At 36.6% G+C, this 22,959-nt stretch overlaps 2 protein-coding genes across 2 annotated transcripts in view; both read left to right on the top strand.

Annotated features, from left to right (window-relative positions):
• The first annotated feature begins 8,382 nt into the window (after window positions 1–8,382).
• Window positions 8,383–10,766, top strand: LOC135688268 (uncharacterized). Its single transcript, XM_065205045.2, has 2 exons — window positions 8,383–8,651; window positions 9,188–10,766. Exons 1-2 carry the CDS (start codon window positions 8,514–8,516, stop codon window positions 10,193–10,195), a joined length of 1,146 nt encoding a protein of 381 aa, XP_065061117.2. The 5' UTR covers window positions 8,383–8,513; the 3' UTR covers window positions 10,196–10,766.
• Window positions 10,767–14,708: 3,942 nt separating this feature from the next.
• LOC135682587 (E3 ubiquitin-protein ligase mib1) overlaps window positions 14,709–22,959 on the top strand; it is a 28,916-nt gene continuing 20,665 nt past the window's right edge. The window contains exon 1 of the mRNA XM_065197548.2: window positions 14,709–14,873. The gene's annotated coding sequence lies outside the window, so the exon portion shown is untranslated. The remainder of the gene's footprint in view (window positions 14,874–22,959) is intronic.

A 22,959-nucleotide genomic window follows, 5' to 3' on the forward strand; every position in this document is an offset into this window, starting at 1 on the left:
TTTTGAAAAAATTGAGATTGATTTGGGATTGAGTTTCAGAAACTTTGGGATTGAGGATTTGCTAGCACTTGGCAACCATGAATGCAAATAGTTCATTTACAATGTCATTCTATTTGGACCTATTGATATGTACAAAACAGGCAAAACCAACAGATCTATTATAATATGAAGTGAAAACAGTTTTTATATAATTTTTTTTCTATTTGAACTTAATGAAATGAACAAAACTGGCAAAACCAACCGAACTAGTATGATATGAAGTGAAAATAGTTTTTATGATGTTTTATTATATTGCTTCAGCTGATAAAGATGATATATGGCCAACAGACTTATGAAAAAGAGGTGAAATACTGGACCTCCTAAATACAATATTTCCAGGATCTGATGATAAAGGTGTAGAAACTTTATTCTTTGTGGCTATTGTAAGTCTTGTTGGGCTACACACAATTTTTCCTCATTAACTTCAGTTTTGAAATTATCTGAAGGTTGATGGGGTTTGGTGAAATATTTACGTTCTGACAGTATATTAAATTGACTGTCAATGTTATAAATTTGTGAAACCATGTCATCTGCAGAGTTTTTGGACTTTAGATGAAATTCCTTGGTCTGTTCTCTAAGACCTTTCACAACAAAATTGCATAAATTACAGTGGTAGTGGCTTTCATTTTTGCAATTAATATAGAATTTGCAATCTTTGGATTGGCATTGTTTGCTTATTTCACAGCGTGCAGCGTACAGGACCATTGTTTTAGCTGATTAACGGCGAATATTATTCATGGAAAGGAGCATTCTGATTGGTTAAAGTACCGACTAGGATATTCACTGCGTATTCATGACCGATCTCCATTCAACATGAAGTAGCTCAATCTTCAAAATTAGCTTCAAAGATCTCCCGGCTTCTCTATGCTTCGCAGCGTTATTGTTTCCATGAATTTCCTGATATTTTGTACTTGTACAAAATGAAGAATATCGAAGGTAACGAAATCAACCAGAATCAATAGCCCCAAAACATTTTTTAGTTATTATAATTATACGTCGTATTAATATTTTTTTTGAGAAACCTCAGGGTATTCACTGAATACCTTGAAAACCTGGACGCTACGCCACTGATCAAGATTATCAACATTTTTTGAGATATTCAAGAACTTGCGTTCGAAAGAGTGTTCGTCGCTGTTACGCTAGCAACTAAGTATAACTGTGCCACTTTGCTCTGCGACAGCTGAAAAGAAATGCATTGCAAATAAGGAGATAAGACTTCAATTTCTTTCAACAATCATCCGATTGTAGCTGCTTGTATAATTGACAAGATTATTCAGAAACAAGGGCATATGGCAAGTAAAAGTTATTTCTTTTGACAAGAAAGAACTTGTAAATATTTTATCGGAACTTGAGGACGCTAAAGTATGTGATTCTAAAGTATCAAGGCGGGCAAACTATAAATTTACCTAGAGTCAAACATTGCATGGATATCAAATCAAGTTTTTAAGCATGGAGCTCGCCATGAGGGGCGCTTCAGATATTCGCGAAGATCAGGAAAACACAATAAGACCCACCCCGAAAAATGTTAAGTACATTTAATCTAGCAACTCTGTCAAGTTTCGATCGATTCGGGACAGTTTTACGAAAGTGTTAGGTCCAACGCCAATGTTAGCACTGTGATGATGCTATGTGTTTGTTTTATTCGTTTTGGCAGAGCTTAGGCAACATTTTACCTCCAAATCCTAACAATATTGTAAATTAATATTTGACTGCCCTTGTGACGGAGCGCTGCGGAGCGGCTAGCGTAAGGTCATGGCTTAATGACGTGCTTCTTGCTTATGGAAGACAACGCAGGCCTTTGTGAATTTGGGAGCATATTTATTGATGCAGTCCTCGTTTAATTCAAATGTTGTCTATATTTCTACTCAAGTCTGATAGTATAAGCCTTGTACTCAAGTTATTATGTTTGTCCGGGTAAAATTGTAATTCCACCACACTATAAGTCGCACATTATTCTCGGGAGTAAGACACTGAAATTATGCATGCTTCATTTCGATCAGGAACGCGGATCATCAGATTTTGGGGGCTAAACCGTTTCGAGAGGCTAAACATGCTGAAAACATGCAAAACTTTAATATCGTTTGTATTTCTTCGAGTAATGCTCATATAAAATTGATATCTAACACTCTTCTTCAAAGAAAATCCTACCCATTAGATTTGCAATGCTATGTCAATTTGCACAATATGATTCAATCCAACTTGGAAGGAAAATTATAAAGTTTGTTATTATAGAAAACCAAATATTCAAACATACAAGAAAATGGTGAGTTTATGGTTATTTAGAATCTCAAGAAGCCAATTTCAAGAAACAAAATTGTGTTTATGGAACGACTTTTAATAGCGTGTTAATAGAAAATGTTTGCAAAAGTTTAATATCGTCATTTTTTTCTGAATTATACTCATTATACGAACAAAGTTTTTGTCTTTTATTTTATGAGTTTTAAGGGGTTCCTGCTTTGAGGCTATCAATTTCGAGCTTAGTGTGTGAGTGACTCAAAAACGATGTTTTATTTGAGCGTCATCTTTATTAACATTTGTTTGTTTTTTCTGATGTGTTTGTTTTTGTAGACTGGGGTCGCAAAAGTATGGAAACGGTAGATCATGGCGGCTCACACTGACCACGGGCCTAAGATAACCAATATCAAAATTAGAATTGTGAGGTGAAGGGGCTTGGAAAGATAAGTTATGGCGGGAAAATGCATTCGCCATTCCTTCGACTTTCGGTTTAAGGAAAATTTGATAATTGAATTGCTGTTTTGAGGGGAAAAATTCAGCAAAACTTTGAAGCGGTTCTTTATTGGTTCTCCTTCGCAATGAAAAGAAAGTCTGCACGCAGGCTACATCTACGCCCAATTCGTCTTATGTTATTTAACAAGCACAAAGGGTATCAAAAATATTACACCACCTCAAAGGTGGAGAAATGGCGCATGAATGATCAAAATCTTTTATTATGCAAATTAATTCTGTTTTTAATTGGCGAATGGCAATTGGTCGAAAGCAAAACAACCATCAATCAAAACTTCAATCTATCTAGAGTATTTGTTTAAAAAAAATGCCGAAGGTCTTTTAATAGTTTCAAATATCAATATTTTGACGGGTAGCCCCAAACTTTTGAAACCGCAAAAAGCCTCCTTGAACTGGATCCATATATTTGGCCTTACCCAGAAAGCTTTTTCTTTTGTATTTGTGCAAAACATTTGCTATATTTTCTTTGGGAGGATTTCGAGCTTGAAAACCTTGCTCAGCGTCGAGGTTCATATCTTTTACTGTCCCTTGGTGTAAACGCCATTTTGAACAAGGTAGGCCTGGCGGAGAAAAGGAGGATTTTGGAGGGCCATCAGCCTCTTTCTCGTGTTTGAAATTTCGCTTAGCGTATATGAAGGCAATCAACGAGAAAACAGTTTAAAAAGAAATAAATTTCAATTTTGAAGTTGATTTAGCATATTCCTTGCGCATGAATGCTTAAAATTTAATTTTTGTCTGTAAAGGGTGGCCAAAAGCCTCGTTCTCACAAGGAAATTGCGTTATCTTCAGTGATTTTTATCCCTGAATAGACATCTAAAAGTTTAATACTTTTGATGGGGCTAATTTTTTAATTGTCGTCCATAGGAACTATGCAATAGTATTCATTACTAACTGATAAGTAACACTAAAGGAAAAACTACCGGATCATCTAAAAATGGTTTTATTGTTTCAAATTTCCTTAAAGACATTTTCTACTTCAGCTTGGGATCTAAGAAAAGACCCCTTTCCTCTGACTTCTCTGTGAACTATTTATATCCTTTTTACTTAAATATAATACTAGATAAAAGAGAAAGTGAACCGGAGTTCCTGCTCTGCTACACTACGATTCTGTCACACTATTTTGGCTAAAGCTGTACTTATTGTAAAAGGCTGAAGTTCAAGCTATATGATTCTTATTTTTATAATAATGAGTCAAAAAGTGCGAATAGCCTCTATACATACAAAAATCTTGTCTTCCAAATGTTGCACTGAAGCAAATTGAGATGGTGCTGTTTCTAATAAATTTTTGAGATCCTGTGATATTGTCAGCAAAGAGCTTCCTGTAGCCAAATCTTGGCCTAGACTTGTTGTAGAAAACCCCTTTTTTAGTGATTATTCCAGATTCAAAAAGTTACCTCTTCTTTCAAAGCCCACCCCTTTATCAGAGGTCTTCCGAATGAGCTTGGGTTCACCTGACAGTGTTGTTGGGATTGTCTAAAGCACGAGAGAAGTTAAAACCTAACAGTGCCTTTGAAAATAATTGCCTTCTGTTTTCTACAACAAAATTAATCATTGATTCGTCAGTAAAATTAAGTTGAAGATTAAAGGAAGAAAAACACAATTTTTAGAGAGACATTCTTGGCCTTAAGTTGTGCATTTGAACAAGAACGTTGCAGGTGTTGATCTCAAGACAACGCTATCGTATCCACTTGCACCTGTGTCAATGGCTCTTAGCATTGTAGATGGTGCCATCAGAAGGACTGTTAGAGCTTAATTGTATGAAACTGGCACAAGTGACCAATGTTAGCTCCGATGAACTATTAAATGCAGATAAATTGAACAGGTACAACTTGGAGCTTGCTGCAGCCGAATGTTTGGTTTGCCTTAGATCTACCAAGAGACAAATGGAGACCGAAATACTGCTACCATCTCAAACAAGTACACAAAGATTGTTACTGTCTTTGCGAAATACAAGAACAAATGCATATAAAGATGCTAAAAGAGTTGAGAGATTAGCTCTACGTCTTCATAAGTCCTGATATAAGGTGCTATATGACTTCAACAGCTTCCACATAAACGAAGAAAGGTAAGAAATATTGCTCACTCAACTCTTTAGCCGGACAGTGATCATTTCGAACAAATTTCAGTGTACTAGAGTTTTTAAAAACTGGGCCAGTGACCACCGGCATTCTAAAAGTGTTCTTGTCCTATGAATTGGGTGGTGCGAATATTCGCATAGATAATGATGCTGGAAAACGAAGGGAGATGTTTCCAGCCATACTTTGTCGTCTATTTTATAGAAATAAAAGAATATCCTAAGCTTATCTTCTCCAACACAAGTTGGTTGTGCGGAAGTTCGAAAAATAAAAAGATATTATAGGTCTCAGTCTTCTGCCGCCATGTAAAGAAAACATAAGGCTTCATACTCTGCTTGAAAACTCCATCGTTATGATTTTAAAGGGCCTCTCCAGCCAAATTTTGCACTTGCATTTTATTGGCTAATCTAAAGGAGTTGAACCTGCTGAATTCGTTATTTGTTTTTCGATATTTTTTACAGTTTGTAAGATATAAGTTTTTGCATTTCGATAGTTGAATTGAATGAACTGACAAAAAGTTTTCGGTTTGGTGACACTGTGACGCAATTTTGACGTCACAGTGTATTTCGTTGGTCTCGCCTCAAACCGAATCGAACGACGGCGGTTCGCAAATTTAACACTGCAAGTGATGGTACTTTCAGTTCTGTTCCAACGGCTTTTAGTTTGAGCATTTCAGACACCAATTTTTTAGCCTTTAGTTGTTCATCGTTTCTGGAGAACAACATGAGTACAGGGCCGTCGCTAGAAAATTTTCATGGGGGGTGCAAAACCAGTGGTTTGCCGACAAAATGGGCGTGGCAACAGATACGGGCGTGGTTCTCAAAAAATTATAATTATTATTGATAAAACTCGCAAATATTTTTTCTCGAACTGCTATATTTCAATTTTGCTCAGTGTCATAACTGCAGGGTGGCCAGCAAACCAAAAGGTCCCGGTTCAGAGTGAGGCAGATAAACTTTTTTGAGCCACACCAACTAATGCGAGAAAAGGCTAAAATATGCTCAGTTCAAATCAATTATTGACGGTTGTGGTTCTCTATTTAAATCGAGGATTCTATGTATGTACTTAAACTCTGCACAATAACAGCAAAACAATGGTTATTTTTGTAACTCTAAGAAACTCTAATAACAGTTCAAAATAACAATCCTAGTCTGACAATTTTTGCAATATTTTCAAGCGAACCTAATATATATGCACCTTGCAGAGGGTTTCAGACAAAAGAAAAACTTGGTAGTAGGGGAAGGCCTTTAACTGTTGCTTACTACTTTCAAGGAAGGAACTTTCGCGGAAAGAAATTTTCACGGGAAGAAACGAATGATTGATACGCAAAAACTCCTGAAATACTAAATTTGCGAAAATCTATTTTTGTGAAATATCCACAAAATTTTGCTGTTGATCCTTTTGCTGTTGGACGAATTTTACATCTTTTTCGTTGTTTTGCTGGTATCATGTGGAATAAAAATAGAAAAAAAACCTCAATCGAATAGAAATGTTTTTCACGCAAAGTCCATGATTTTCGCTAAAACGCGAAAGTTTGTTCTTGCAAAGCTCCTATTTCGCTTCTTTCGCAAAGTTGATTCCAAAAATTTCCCAATTTGAGAAGCTTTCTTCCTGCGCAACTTTCTTCCTATGCTCCTAGGGAACGTTCGATCATGCGTGGAAGGTCATTATTAGCTAGAAATGTAGCAATGGCGACTCTAGACAACTAACTAAAAACAATAGCTCCTTGATCTCTACATACAGTTTCAAATTATTTCTCTAGGAAGTAGGTCAGATTTGCCTTTGTGCGAAATTTGAAACAGAATTTCTTTATAGTGGATGTTGGTCATAGTGGGGCCCTTTGGCCTGCGCGCAGACTTCATTTTGATGCTTAGTTGTGTAGCCAGCACGCATGTTAGGGGCCTTAGCTGTGACTGTAGTTTCCAGTTTATGAAAACTGTCTTCTCCACTCCAACTTTTGCAGAAAGGGCCCGTAATTTTCTTTACTTTACATGTCTGGGGGCCCGGTTGGGATCGCCACTTTGCCACCCGGGCCAGACTGCGCCTGGCCTTTAGCACGAGAGAGTTCAATGATTTTCGTTAGGGTATCATAAATTTCAACTGTGACTGGTGCTGTCATCAACAACCGATAATATCTATATGAAAATGGCAAAATTCTCTGTCTTTCTTCTGAAAATTTGCCAGTTTTCAAGAGGTTGACGACAAAACTAACATTTTCGAAGATTTGCCGACAAGGTTAGGGTCTGTAGCGACGGCCCTGCATGAGCAGGGGCGAAACTACTGGGGGGGTATGGGGGGGTGCTGCACCCCCCCAATCTTCAAAAAAGCAGATTTTGTCGGGCAAATTTATGGCTGCCAGCGTATCTGTCGGGCAAATCTGGAAATTTTCTTTAAGTCGCACTTTTATTGCTACTTTTTGCCCTAGGTTGGTTTTTTAATTCATAGTCTTTTCCCCCATCTTTTTTTCAATCTCCTCCCAGTTGGGAAAACAAAACAGAAACGAGGCAAGGAACAGCAACATATATACATTTCTGTGTTTCGTCCGTCCACCGATCAGCGCTTTCAACTGGAGCTCAACGTGCACATGTTTATCTTCGCCTCGAGATGAAGTCTGAAGTATTGATCGACAGCAAAAGTATAGACGGAAAGTAAAGTGTGTTTGATGCGAGAAGGAAATGAATACTGTGCATACCCCTCTCCCCTACTTTTTGCAAAACAAGTGAGCTTTTTTCAAAATCTTTTGTTGTGATTTCTAAATTTTCCCTTGAAAAGCCCCCCCCCCCACGTTCCATCCTGCCTCGGAGCCCATAGAACACTGACAGTTTTAGAAGCATCATGAATCAAAGCATGGAGGATATACCATCTCGGAATAAGTTATTGAGAAAATCAATCAATATTTTCTTTTCCAAATGTATGAAACTTTCATTCATGAAATCATACATGTTTTAGAGATTTAGGTCAGGGCATTTGAAGAAGACATCATTTGGGTTTTAAACATTTCATAACATCAACAGGAACATAATAAAACTATTTACAATAAACAAGATCCAACGTGAACACCTTTTCATTACAACGTGGCGTGAACAAATGACTAATGCAACTTCGAGGTCTAGGAAAGAGTGAAGGATTAACCGCGTGCTGCTCCTTCACAACAATACATATCCATAAGGAGTTATGCCCCAAAATCTTAAGGTTTTACACTTACGGGTCGAAAGTATTGCACCCTTCGCTAGAAAATGGTCATACAGACGCCAAAGTTTTTTAACTAAAAAATTTGAATAACCCATAACAAGTAACAGGAAGTTTTAATCAGTTCAAGCGGGAAATAATATAAAATTTATCAAGAAATTGTAGTTAAGATATGAAATGCAAAAATCTTTCGAGTTTATTCTATTTCTGAACAATATCCATGATTACGAAAACATGAAAACTGAGCTTTGATGATAGGTATACCTGTAAAATACCTCCAATAAAAAACTTTTCTTTGCTTGAGGGATTTTGTTATGGTGAATTTAGACATAGTCAATAGAAAGGAGGACTGGTCTGGAAGCCTATTGTTCTCTCTCTTTTGTTTTCTTTGTTTGCGCTTTAGAAACTCGGCGATCGGACAAAATCCAGTCACGTGGTCAAACTGAGTGCAAGTTGTTTTTTAAAATGGCGTTCTACAGTGGAAACACCACAAATGAAGAAGACTTTTTGAGTGGGGTAACAATCGATTTTTTGTTCGAGTACATGGATGATGATGAATTCAAACTGCAATGCGATGATGCATTGGTTGAAGATCCTCAACAGGTGAAACATAGAACATTTTTTAACATTTATTACGTTTTCATTTTCAATAGGCCTATTTACATACATCCATGAGACTGGATGTTTAGTTTCCGAAGATAATATTTGGAATGCCTCTCTGGCTTGTTTATCATATTAATTATATTTTGTACTTGAAATGTATTTAGATTGTTTTGAAACAGAGTTGTCAAAATGTTTAAATCTATCATCAATTGCAAGTCCAAGCCAGTCAGCCGCTGGAGACTTTAGGCCTCGGGTAGACGTTTTTTACGAGTACGAACAAACTGTATCTATTTCCCCCAATAAATACCCAGAGATTTATTCATTTTTTGAAACGCTAGATATATGCAATGTTTCTAATAAAGACCACCCTATGAACAGGTGGGTATTTATTGGAAGAGATACAACACTTCGTGCCTGAAACTGTTTTCTGTTATCACCTATTTTCTTTTAAATAAAAGTATATTTTTATCTAATTTGAAATTTAAAATAAATATTTTTGTCAATAGTCTAAACTGCCAATCTTTTTTTCTTGGCAGACAGAAAAAACTCAAAGTTTATGTTGTTCCCACTGTGGAAAAAGTTATAAAAGCAAAGGAGGGCTGAAAAAACATCAGGATCTGAAACACACTGAAATAACAGGAACAGAGACTGAAGGAGATACCATAAGTTTCGATAGTGTGACCATTAAATCTTTTATTGAAGAAGCAAAAGAAGATATAAGCAAAGATGAGTGTTTTCCTGACGAAATCCGCAGTATTGCAGTTGCTTATGTTACAGAAGATGTGAACAATTCCTTGAAAGAAGAAATTCTGAAAATTTATCAGTCCTTGAAAAGAAATGGAGATGCAGAAAAATTCTATTCTGCATTTTATTCTCTTATTGTCAAAAATGCCAAAAAATATTTCAGCCAGTTGGAAATGCCTGTGTGCACTATTCTTGCATCACAACTTGCTGATAAAATATTAGCATTCTATAAGAAACCTGTTCAGCAACCTGTTGTGGTCAAGCCAATTTCAGAACGTGAATTTGATGGGCTGCAATACCTAGCTGGCTATGTAATTCACTCACTGGTCAGAAAATATAACAGAAAAACTGATTCTAAATCTGAAGCTGTCCAGGGTGTGCTTTTATTGCTGAATTCCTGCCGGAGTGATGATATTACCACTCAGAGATTGATCCAATGCCAATCTAGAGGTGGTTTATGGGGAGTTAAGAGAGAAGTTATTGAGTTATTCAAACTTGTTGAAGAAGAATTTAGAAGAGAAACACAGAGCCATGTGGTGTCCATTAACTGCCAAGAAATAACGCAAAAATTAATGAAGCACATTAACATAACAAGTTTGTTCAATACCATCAAAGAGTATGATGCACACATCTTGGAAAAGGAGACAAGTTTAAGCCTACTGGAGAATATGATCAAATTATACCTACGAGTGAGAGCCTTTTCTATAACAAAAACAAAAACACAACTGGAGAGAAAACGAGTAAAAGGATTACACAAAGGTATAAAGAAGTCATCAGACAAAGATATTACAGGTGTTTAACAAAGTGCAAAGATAAATCAAAGTCAAGTTACTTTTTTCCCACAGCAAACAGGCAGATAAATGGAATTAACTGCTTTCCCAACACACACAATTATATGTATCTGTGTAAATGCACAATTTTATGGTTCTTGTTTATAAATTAGTCTATGTATCATAAATACATGATATCTTTTTTATGTTCAAAACCTTCCCTGAATTGTATTCCAAAATAAGTTGTTACTACTATATTTCCAGTCACTAGATCATAGAATTGGCATTAATAAAATAATTCATAATGAAATAAAAAAGGATGGGTGTTTATCAGAGGTTGTCATTTACAAGAATGTGGGAATTTATTCAGAAAAATAGTACTTTTGTAAAAATAAATTACTGAAGTGTCAATTTGATCTAAGAACCACTTTTTTATGATCTAAGAACCACTTTGCAAGAACATCCTCAGTGAAAAAAGTTCTGTGTTGGGAAGTTAAAAAACTTATGGTTACATCATTAAATTTTCAGACAAATCAATTGCTGAAAAATAAAAATATAGTTAAAAAAACTCTATTGATGTACGTATGATTCAACTACTTTATTTTCGTATGTTAATTCCTCCTTTCTATTGACTATCGTATGTACGTATGTTTTACTACTTTGTTAACCTCTCGCCAAGCGACATAGTTGGGAAGACTCCGCTGTGAGACTCGAAATATCGCGATCCCTTCGTACTTTTCTCCTCGGTTAGTGTGACAGCCTGAAATGAGCAATTCGCTCCAGGCATAGTTACAAAAAACAACGGTTCATTCTAACAATATTCGAACATAAATTTACGGTTTTCCTTATGAATCCTTATCTTTTGACTTAGCGCGGGAAAGTTCCTTGCACTCAGTTTGGCACGTGACCACGTAATCTTTGAACAAAGAGTTAGAACAATAGGCTTCCAGACCAGTCCTCCTTTCTATTGACTATGATTTAGATATACGTACTTTGTGCTTGGGTGTCTAAAAATATTGAAATTGCTTCCGGAGCAACCAAAAATTGAAAATGAAACTCAGAGAATGCAACTGAAGCTCTTTTTTGTTGAAACATTGTAATCTGCGTAGCTGTTTCTAAATTCCGAAATTCCCAAGCTGTGTTTTGGTGTTCCACTTTGATAAAATTGAGACCCTACTTCAATCTCTTTTTTGAATTGCTCTGTTAAAAGCTAGGTGATTTAGAAAGTGAAGACTTTTTTTCTTTTATAGAAAAGACAGGCCTTACAAATGCTTGCTTTTCGGAAACAAATGTTTATAGCCAACACCAAAAAAACTAGAGGCATATTTTTTGACTTAAAACAAACAGCCTAAGTCTAAAGACCCTCTCTCGGGCTTCCCGATGATTTCAGCCCTTGAGGCGATGTGCTCTAAAAATGAAGTTCATGTAGGACACGCCCTTTCATCAAGCATGCCACGCCCTTTCGTCGGGCAACTAAGCTTCATACCCCCCTAATGAAAATAGTGAAGTTTCGCCCCTGTGCATGAGTATCAATTTCGATTAATTATACGCCAGGAAAGAGCTGGAACAGGAAGCCATAGCTTTGTGGGCCTACACAGGTGATCAAAACAAGGTCGTGACACAGCATGGACACATTGTAAACATTTGATATTTTTCGATCCTAAAAAGCTCCTGCTGTAGATTTACATGCAGTTATCAACGCGTGACCATGACTTCTTCACGATTCAGTGGAAGATCTATGAAAATCATGGCGAACGAGAGCCGCACATTGTGACGTAGTTTATCTGACGAAAATTTATCTGACGAAAATTTTTGTTACTGATTTAAAATTTCAAGCATTATGACTGTATCTCGCACCTGTATTTAATGAGACCATTGTTTTGCGCATGGTTTTCTAATTAAAGCCATAACGTAACGCAGATGTAGAAGAATGAAGCTCGGGGGGGGGGGGGGAGGGGGTACCTCAACATTGCAGAATTATGGGTACCATTTTAGAAAAATATTGCAAATAATTAGGAGGGATATTAAGCATTAACAAAATGAATGACCAGTTAGAAATAAAGCTATGAAGTCTGTGTAATATTTAGATTTTAGGGCAAAGGACATGCAAAATCTGTTTAATGATTTTTATGTGCTTTAAAATTTTTATTTGCCTTGCAGAATTATTGGTATAGTTTTTATCATGTTTGCGGAATTATGAGTCTCATTATTTCAGACATTTGCGGAATTATGGGTCCAAATTTTTAACCAAAATGGCACGTCCCCGTCAAAAATTAGGCTTAGATTACTTCCCGAGTAAATGAAGCCATTAAAGTGCGTATGATTCTATTTGCGAACATGAGGAAAAAGTTTCACTTATTTTATTGAATGTTGTGGAAATATGGCTGATAAGAAAATAAGGCCTGGATCAAACGTCACATTTTACCTGTGTCGAAATACAGTGCAATTTTATTCGACTTGTATGCGATCCGAAGAAGGCGCTACGTCTACGTCAAACGTCACATTTAATTTGTCGAATAAAATAAAATAGCCATTTTGACAAGGTGCGCAGAATCGAGGGTAGTGGTGAAAAACCATAGAATCTCATCTAGCCAAAATCATATGGGCCGAAAACTACACAGTGATTAGCAAACCAAATTTAAAGTATTGAGGCATTTGTTTTTTGAGAATTAAATAGAAATATTCTAAAAACTCTTGAGTTCTAAAATTTTGTGAACCTTAAAAAACTGGGGTACTCACTGTCGAGGATGGTTTCTTATAAAAAATGAGTGTATTTTATCAAGATAAAAGTTCCTTATTTAATCTTGATTTTATTAAACTGCATTTATTTTTCTGTAATGTGCTGCTCTTCGATTTACTCCAAATCATTATTCATATTCGTTTTCTGCTTATGTTTCTGAAATGTTTCTGAGCACAATTATGTTTCTGAGCACAATTCACATCTCTTTCTTCTTTTCTCGAAACTCTAGGCCGTTCCCTTCTCATCAAAACATTATATGACGTAAAATTTTGTCGGTTCCTTTGAAAAAAGTGATGAACTCGATTATAATCTGCTTTCGTTTAGAGTAAAATTTCCAATGATAGAAGATTAACACCTGATAAGCATATTAAATTCTACAGCAAAAATTGACAATTTTAGTATGTTACACGATCACTTTTCAGCATGTTGGTCCAATATCGAAACAAGTGATGGTAAAAAGTGATCATGTAACCCGGCCTGAAGGCTCTGAATGCTCTGATTTCTGACATAAAACTCACATAAATCTTTGTCAATCTTAAAACTCACAAAAATCTGACATAAATCTTTGTCGTTTGCTGTTTGGTTTATACAAAGTGGTTTAAAACAAAAGAACGATTTGACTTTGGGTATTGGCGTGAGAAAAATGCGTTAATTGCTAATCATTTCCGTTTTCTAGAGTTCGTCCTGCTCTGGGGCAGGACGACGGAACCTTTGAAGGATTGGTGAATTTGGTTCAGTGGCAATTTGGGTGGCCGCACTGGAAAATCAGCATTTGTTTACTAAGAAGCTTAATCCCTTTTCTCTATGAACACTAGAGATTAAGTTTGTCAGAAGATTGTCCTGAAATCTTGTTCAGTGCGCCCAGGGCCTAATAGAGTTCTTAAGTGATGAATACACTCATTTTTTAGTAAGAAATTGGCTATAAGAATCTTGTGACTGCAAGGTCTTCAAGCTGTTTTGAAAAAGTTTTTTCTTGTTTTTTTTTCTAAAAGCTTGTTCATATCTTTTGCTCTTTAGAAAAAATGTCTCTGTTTAAAGTGTAGCAAGCACTCTTTCTGCTTTCAATCTCCCACTTTTACTCTTAGGGAATATCTATCATATTTAAGGTAAAAAAATTGCTAATTTTTTCTCAATTTATATTTGTTAAAAAATCGAAGATAGATCTCAAAGATATTAGAATTCACAGTTTTTGCCTTCTTTTCAGTAGTCTGCGTTATTTAATTTCGGAAAGATTTTGATATTCAAATTTCGTAAAATTCTCTATCCTTTTCCTACGGCTTTTCCTATATCAAAAGTAATCACCTTTCTTGTAAAGCCAATAAAAGCTTTACTATGACTTGGGGCAAATTAGAACAGTGCTTGTCCTTTTGCTGTATTAGCAGGTTGGATTTTTAAGACGATTTGAACACAATTTCAGCTCCCCAACTAAAATAGTCTTAGCAGGGCCTCCGACAAAAAGGGGGGGGGGGGGGCGGGGGCGCCCTGGCCCCTCCACTTTTTTGCAAAACAATAGAGCTTTTGAAAAATCCTTATGTCTTGATTGTTAAAATCTCCCTTGGTTCCCCACTTTCCAACTTGCATCGGAGCCCATGCTTAGTAAATAGAAAATCGCCATTTCAGGTTTCATCTGGGCATGTTCAATCTACATTCTGTTACTATCAAACTGAAGAATGCAAGAATAAGGGAATTGTTATTTTGTTTGTCAGTCGCTGTTTCCATCAGAGTTGTGATTTGAAAAGCAGCCTCTGTAGTTCGTGTGAATAACACAAGAGGAACATATGGCTTCTCAGCCACTAGGCTGTACCTAAGGCAGCTGTTCCTCGCCGTTTGTATGACCGAGAAATTCGTCTTCAAATCAAACCGTGCGCGCAAGTTGTTCGTACGGCTAGGAATTCATCACAGTTTTCAAAGCTCACAAATTCTGCAAAACAAATAGAATTGCCTTACTGAAACTTTCAGGAACACAAGGTGGGTGAAATTTTCAAGGTTATAATGCATGCACTTCTTCCTGAATTTTTTATATCATGTAAATCTTGAGGATACTGTATTGTTTTTGACTGGACTGAGTTATTTAATCAGCACAAAAGCAAGAGGCATCAGCATAGCATATTGCACTTTCGAAGAAAGATTCTAGTTATGTTTTTTAAGAGATACCAAAAACTTCTTCAACCAGCAGACAACGAAGAGGCTACATGTGTTATGAGTCTGGAATCTGCTCGTTGAAATAAGAAAAATAGGAACTGCTTGCTTAAAGCTTCAAAATAACATTATTAATTGATGAAATAACATGTGAAGTTAATTATAGATAAACAGAATTGTGCGACGGAAAATGGTAAATATCGTGGAAATTTGTGAAGTATTTGAGTAGTGATATCGGTTGAATTATTTCTATATAACGACCCATATATCAGCAAAACAAATTGATGAATTTTCCACCTATCCGTTGGTCTTTCAACAAGTGTTTTTGCCCTTCACTTATTATTCATGCTCAAAAATACTTGAAGCTTAACCTGTTGTTTACTAAAATGTAGTGTGGAGCTTTCAGCCAGCCATATATTGATAAAACCAAGAGCGTGCTTTGCCCATTCATCTTCGTCCCTTCAAGACCCTGTCACTAAAAATTTCCATTCACCTATTAAGCAGAAATGTGGAATTTATTTGCATGCCTTGTGATCTTGGCAAAAAGTTATACAGTTAATTGCATCGTGGATTTTTAAAACAGCCAAGATAAAAGCACATTATTCATTTTTTGAAATGGAGAGCCATGCCTCCTTCTAAATGCTCCTAAGTTTTCGTGGGGGTTTGGGGACTCAAACCCTTTTTTAATATTTTGAGGGGGCTTCTTTATGTAAAACAGCATTTCAAAAAAATCAAAATAAATAAGGTATATTTTCTTATGTTATATATAGAAATTTTGGCATGACGAAATATTTTGTTGTAAATGTACTTGCCGTTTCGCTTCTATACATAATAATGTAGCTCTGTGTGACCTATCTGCCTAGAATTTTCATTGATCTTTCATATTTCGTGTTAACCGCCCACCCTCTTTTGTTCTCTTCTCCTATCTTCTTGTATTTTACTCCTCACCGTTCATTCGGTATTTTATTGCTCCATCTTCCTCTACCACTCTCCCTTGGCTTCTTTCGCTACGTGCTTTCTTTTCCCTGTGTCATCAGATACACTCCCCTTGTTTTGTTTCTTCTCGATTCACCTTATAATAAATCGAATATTTTAACAGGATAACCTATCAGTACAATATGTACTGTTGTCATTAGGGTCCTGAGTTAGGGACCTTGATCACTTCATTGTGTTCCTTCTTTCCCATACATCTGAATCCTTCAAGTAACGCACCCACCTATCACCCCACCACTGTTATACTCTGTTGCATTCATAGTCCCACTTCCCTTTCATCACCTTAATTCCTTTCTTTCTTACTACACACTTTCACCCAGTGTTTTAAAATCAGTACATCTGCGCACAACTATCTTTTTGGATGGCTTTCTAACTGCTAGAAGAACTTCGAAAATGCTCAAACTGAATTAAACAACCAATCTAAAAAGAATGTGTATGACATCACACAGTTGATTTTGACTCAAGATAATCCAAAAAAGATTGCCGAAAACTCAGTCTTCTGTAAAATGCGTGAATAGTTAAAACATGTCGTTTTTGAAATCAGGAGAACTCATACATGTTTACAATTTATTCCTTCACGTCGCACTCTGACTTTCAAAGCTAAAGCACCGCTTACCAAATTCAACATTCAAGCACCGTTTACCAAATTCAACAGAACTTGTCAACTACACGCACGTAAAGCGCTTTGATAGCTTCGCCTTCTGGATTCGGGGATAGTTTAATACAGATGAAATATCAACTTGGTCAATGAGGTGAGGTGTAAGAAGCAATATAAGGATAAGCTGGTGAGTGCTAGATTTGAAAATAGATGGTTGAACAGCGAAAAGTGATCTGAGGGGGGTGGCCTAAGGAATCTGCAGGGTTAAAAGCAGTCTGTCCCTATTGTGCTCATCTTTATTTTCACGGGAGCGAAATTCGCGTGCCGTTGAGCTTGATCGATAATGAAACAATTTAAACCAATCAGAAACAACTTTGATTCCAGAGCTTTGAATCAAATGGCCGTTGTAGTGAAGCTGTGGCTAGAAAAATTTTGTTCTCTGTTTGGTTTGTGCGACAGATGTGCTAACAGCAGAAAGGTAATGCTTCCATTATCATCATTCAATTCCAGTAATTAAGTCTTCTAGACATTTCCGATAAATTTTTGCTTGCAGTTTCAAATGTCATCCACTACCCCAGCTGGGCCAGCCAAAGCAAATTGCGTATTGTTCATGTTAGCCAATCATTGAGTGGACAGACTGCCTTTAATCGATCGACGAGGGCGGCATTGTCAAGCGGAATGAATGAAGGCACGCTGAAGCAAATATATTTATAAGTAGGGGTAGGAGTCAAGGAGACTGGGAACTGTTTGAAAGGGTACGGAACAATATACCAAAACTGATAATTAAAGCAAAAGAGACCTATTATTCTAACTTAGGCCGTAAAATTTCTGATCCTACACAAGGTGTCAAAGCATACTGGACCGCACCAAACAGACTAGTCAATAAAAAAAAGTTATGAAGATTCCCCCTTTGCTTGAAGATGGATTGTTTTTAATAAATTTTGAAAATAAAGCAACGGTTTTAAATAATTACTTTGTTCAACAATGTTCAGAAGTGACCACCAGGAGCAGTCTCCTTTCTTTTTGCCCCAGATGCAGGACCCTTCTCGAAGAGGTTGATATAGACAGGGAAAAGGTCTTCAAACTAATCGATCATTGGACTCAAAGAAAGCCCACGGATGTGATAGATCGATTGCTATGATCAAGATTTGCGATGCCTCAATTGTTGAGCCGCTTTGGCTGATTTTTGAGAAATGTCTCGAAACAGGAATTTACCAATCTGTATGGAAAAAAGCTAATATCGTTCCCATCCATAAGAAAGAAAGTCCCATCCATAAGAAGCATAGCTAATTATCGACCGATTTCATTGTTGCCAATTTTTGGAAAATTTTTTGAGAAGCTCCTATTTGATTCACTCTACTTTCATATTACTAAAAACAACCTTTGACTCAAAATCAGTCGGGTTTCCGTCCAGGTGACTCGACAATAAATCAGTTGCTGGCCATAACGCACAAGATATACTTGGGCTTTGAAGCACTTCCAAGCAAAGAAACACGCTCCATTTTTCTAGACCTCCCAAAGGTCTTCGACAGAGTATGTCATGATGGTCTGCTCTACAAATTGGAATGCAATGTCATTTTTGGAAAACTTATCATCTTTTTTCGAAACTTTCTAAGAGACCGAAAACAGAGAGTTCTTTTAAATGGAAAAAATTCACAATGGGAAACAATATCTGCAGGAGTACCCCAAGGATCAGTACTTGGTCCCTTTATTTTTTAGTGTACATCAATGAATTAATCGACAATGTTGATAGTGATGTGAAAATATTTGCTGATGACCAATCACTTTTACTGTTGTCGAGGATGGGGCCACCAGTGCTGAACAATTGAACAGGGATTCGGAAAGGATACGTTTATGGGCATGGCAATGGAAGATGGACTTTAATGCCAGCAAAAGCGAAGAAGTCATTTTTTCCGCCAAAAGGACAAAACCTCATCATGCTAACTTTTTCTTGGTAATGATGAAATTGACAGGAAGTTTGAACATAAACACTTGGGTTTATGTTCCAAAGTCATATTCGTGAAGCGATTATAAAGGCAAGGAGGGGCATAGGCATCCAAAATATCTTTCTAGGTATGTTTCCAGGGAAGTTCTTCACCAAGTTTACAAGTTATATGTGAGACCCCATTTGGATTATGGAGACATAATTTATCAGAGAACTGATCCAAATATGTCTTTAGGCCTGACAAGAAATCTCAACGCATTGCATTGCATTGCATTGTATTGCATTGCATTGCATTGCATTGCATTGTTTTGTATTGTACTGTATTGTATTGTATTGTATTGTATTGTATTGTATTGTATTGTATTGTATTTTATTGTATTGTATTGTATTGTTTTGTATTGTATTATATTGTGCTGTATTGTGTGTTTATAGTTTATTTATATTGTATTATGCAAAGTTCTGGAATATTTGTGGTGTTGGGTGTGGAGGCAACTCGATAACGATATGTTTTTGCCTCCATCTCAACAATGTTCAACTTGAGTTCTCTTGTTTTTGTTTTTATTGTGATTAAAAAAAAAGATCTCTGATATGCAAGAACATACAATCCAAATATTCCAAGAACTGGTCGTTTTTAAAATACCTATTTCGATAATGTACTTTATGAATGGAACCTGCCCGATGATGAGACAAGAAGCGCGGCTTCCCTTGGCGAATTCAAAAGGAAACTTTTAGCCATAATCAGACCATTGAGGAATCCGACGTTTAATGTTCATGACATTATTGGCATAAGTAATTTGACAAAACTTCGCTTTAAATTTAGCGATTTGAATGAAGACAAACTTCTGCACAATTTTGCGGCTGCGGAAAGGCAAATGAAGATCATGAACATTTTTTCCTGCACTGCCCTAGGTATGACATATTGCGGCAAGATCTCTTTTGCCATCTTGAAAAGATCACTAATTCCACTGTTTCGGATATGGACTCTAGATCACTCTGTAACCTTCTACTTTTTGGAAGATGCAATCTTGACGCTAATGTTAACAAAATGTTTCGTGTAAGTACAGTAACTGTTTGCCATGTGCTTGTTATGTGTTCTTTTTGCTTTTGTGTTTGTTGTATTAAACACTAATTAATATTGTAAGTGCCTTTCATAACTTGATGACCTTGTGTCTTTTTTCGCTATGACTGGCACATCTAAGCTATAGCGTATTTAGTTTTAGAATTCTTGATAGAAAAAAGCTAAAGCCAGCTGCAAATTAAACGATTAATTTTTAACGATCACAAAAAATTACGTAACAAAAAGATGTACGGCGGAAACAATTAAAGATTCCCAACACAACAGAAACAGTGGCCATTTCCCTAGCACTCAACTGCAAAAAACAACAACAAAACAACGAAATTTTGAGACATCATATGTCCACGAGTATTTGTTCAAGATTTTCTGAGATATTTATCATGCACTTTTTGTGTTATAAAAAATTGTCCTTGTTAAAAGGGGTCCGATTTGACGTCTTATTTTTCCCAACAAGTATCTACCAATGTCGTTATTCTGGCCTTTTCATAAGTTAACCTCAAAATAGCTTAAAAAATGGTCAAAAATAAAGAAATACTGAGGCTGAGGAAGTATCAAATGGAAGAATGAAAGAATATTGCTAACAGGATTTAGTATTTGCTAATTTTAATGAAGACACGATTCCTTCACTTTATTCTTCCGATGTTTTTTCTGCAGTAGAATTTTGCTTTAATCTAGATATCTTTACTTTACACCTTCCAAGGAGAAAATAAGAAGTTTTGAAAATTTAAGAACAGCTAGCTTGAACGTCAATTTTCTGAAATGTGAACAAGGCAACTTATTCTTTTGCAGCATTTTTGACACATTTTCATCAATCCATTTGACAAAATCTACACAATTTCAGAGTTTCTGCCAATTTGCACATTCTAATGAAAGAGAGACAGATGGCAAAGCTTGTCTGTGCTTTCTTTGTACGATAGAAATCACCACTGTGGGTGTGCCACAAGCATATAATTTTGAATGTAGCTTCTATCATGACAATAGAACTGATTTGCATTTGCCTGATGTTCACTTAGTCTGCTGCTGTTCCATAATCTGTCTCGAAATTTATCATAAGATATCTGTTTGCAAGAATTTGACACATGTACAGCACCGGCTGCGGCCAGTTGAACAAATGTTCTGCCATGATTGTACTTAAGCCCTGGTCAAACGATTCAACATTCCACCCAACGTTTCACTTAAAATTTTCTCGCACATATCGAATAGGACTGGGTAAAGCTCGTGCTAAGGCTGCAATGCAAAGAAGGGTTCGAAAAATTTCGATCTGAGAAAAGGAAAGACAATCACCGCCTCCTCTTTATTTTTTCTCTTCAAGGAAAGCAATGACAGATACTTTTCGTCATTGCTGCCTTTCAGAACGAGCGTCACATCCCCCACTTGTAGCACCTCTGTGAAGTACCGGTGTTCTATATGTTTCTGCATGGGCATAAGTTTCTGCAAGGGCTGAGATACACATGCGTTTCAGGTTTTGCAGTGTAATGGCGGACATGCAGGGCCTATCTGTGTGCACATTGTGTATCCCACAGCTAGGTTAGCGATGATTTGCAAAGGCGGATTTGCACTATCAATAATCATATAATCCTTAAGTCAACTAGATAAAACTGTTTTTTGATATTTTGCCCTGGCTTGCATCTAATCATTACAGGCAAGGCTCCGGAGATTCTACGTTCATTTCATTTGGCCGCTTGGCTCAGTGAAATGAGCGTTGGTTTTTGAAGCAGCAAACTGGAGTTCGAAATATATTTATATGACTGACTGGTCCAATAGCTGTCCCGAAAAGCTTGTTTAGAAGATCTCTTCAACATACAGATTACGCTGGAAGTTTACATTATCCGTGGTTAGCCTGAAGACTGCAATGGGTCTGGGAATTAAGAAACTTTTGTACTGTAGGTTCAAGAAAAATTAAGAAACTGTAAAATTCCCATCTTCAAAAAAATATAGGCTACCTTGGAATTTGACCTGCATGGTTTTTCCTGACGATCTGCGTTTATACAATTTTTAAAAATGCTCAACCTCAAAACACTAGGGCAATCTTAGGTCCCGAATAAAGAAACCAGCTAAAAAATTTGTAGTACTTGAACGTCAAAATTTGGATGCCAAATTGAGAAACTTTTAGTACGTACTGCTAATCCTAGTTTCTTAGAAAATAAAAAAGTGTAAATCAAGTGTGACACTTTGGGCACATGTAAGACACGACCCCCACTTCCAAAACCACTTATATAGCTGTGAGAAAGTGCTAGATCTCTTTATAAAGGACATTGGAGAAAACGCAATTTGAAGAAAAACAGAAGCGTTCCCAACAGGCACTAGTTTTATCATTTGTGAATGGCTCAAGAATTTGTTGAAGATAAGAAATGACTTAACGAGCCAGTATTGCAACAGCGGAGGGACAAACTTAAAACTGTCAAAAAAGGGAAGTAGCTATTTTCAGACTTACGCCATTTTGAAAACTTGCAGTGCTGATTTTGTTAGCAATACAGTTCCTACAAGCGGAGACATGCATCGCTTTCCAATAGGTGCTCTATCTGAGTTTTTGGGGGCTCGTATGGTATGGTCGATAAACTTTAGAACAGAATGAAGGACTAGCTTGATGTAAGTGGAAAGATTGAGCCGAACGCAGCCATATCCCCGCATCCCTTGTCTTGCCTTGTAGCCTTGTGTGTTCTAAAGAGTTTCTGCGCAGTGACATCCAAATTGATAAGCGGTGTTATCTTATTCATAAAGGCTGGTTTTCATTTTAGACCAGGCTGTGAATACGATAAGTACCACACGAGCCCGAAGAAAATGACTTAAAGAACCCTTACGATTGCCATTCTATTTTAAGGCATCAGCAAAAATCTTAAGGATATGTGATTTTATTGCCATTATGCTGTTATTTCGGGAAAGTTTATCTTTTGGGTATCACGTTGTTGGGTTTATTACATCACCCTTCATCATCAATGGGGAAAACTGCTAAACATGACAGATATAGAGTCCCCCCTCCCCCCCTCAAGACTTTTATAAATAATTACGGCCTTTGAAAATCTTGAAACTGAGCACTTCGCTAGTACGCCTGCTAAAAATAAGAGAATAATACACAAATCCACCTTAAGTTTTGATAAGCCTGTGAATAGAATTCAGTGAAATGGCCCACTAAACACTAGAAAGGTAGGAGAAACACGACAGGAAAGGTTTGCTCGAGAAAGATTAGATAAGAGAGAAGTTTTGTTCCATTAGAACTGGTTTTATCTGATAGGTCTTTAAAGAAGCCGACAGTAAAGAGAAAAAATTGGTTAAAACAGTTGCAGTTGACAGAGACATCTTAGAA

The sequence above is a fragment of the Rhopilema esculentum genome, chromosome 16, assembly GCF_057945365.1.
Source record: "Rhopilema esculentum isolate cy_ngs chromosome 16, ASM5794536v1, whole genome shotgun sequence".
NCBI lineage: Eukaryota > Metazoa > Cnidaria > Scyphozoa > Rhizostomeae > Rhizostomatidae > Rhopilema > Rhopilema esculentum.

Bases quoted from the DNA above. Each gene is read 5' to 3' on its own strand.
- LOC135688268 (XM_065205045.2), top strand. From the start codon at position 8,514: ATGGCGTTCTACAGTGGAAACACCACAAATGAAGAAGACTTTTTGAGT. The intron at 8,652-9,187 runs GTGAAACATAGA...TTTTCTTGGCAG, and splicing joins TGGTTGAAGATCCTCAACAG to ACAGAAAAAACTCAAAGTTT.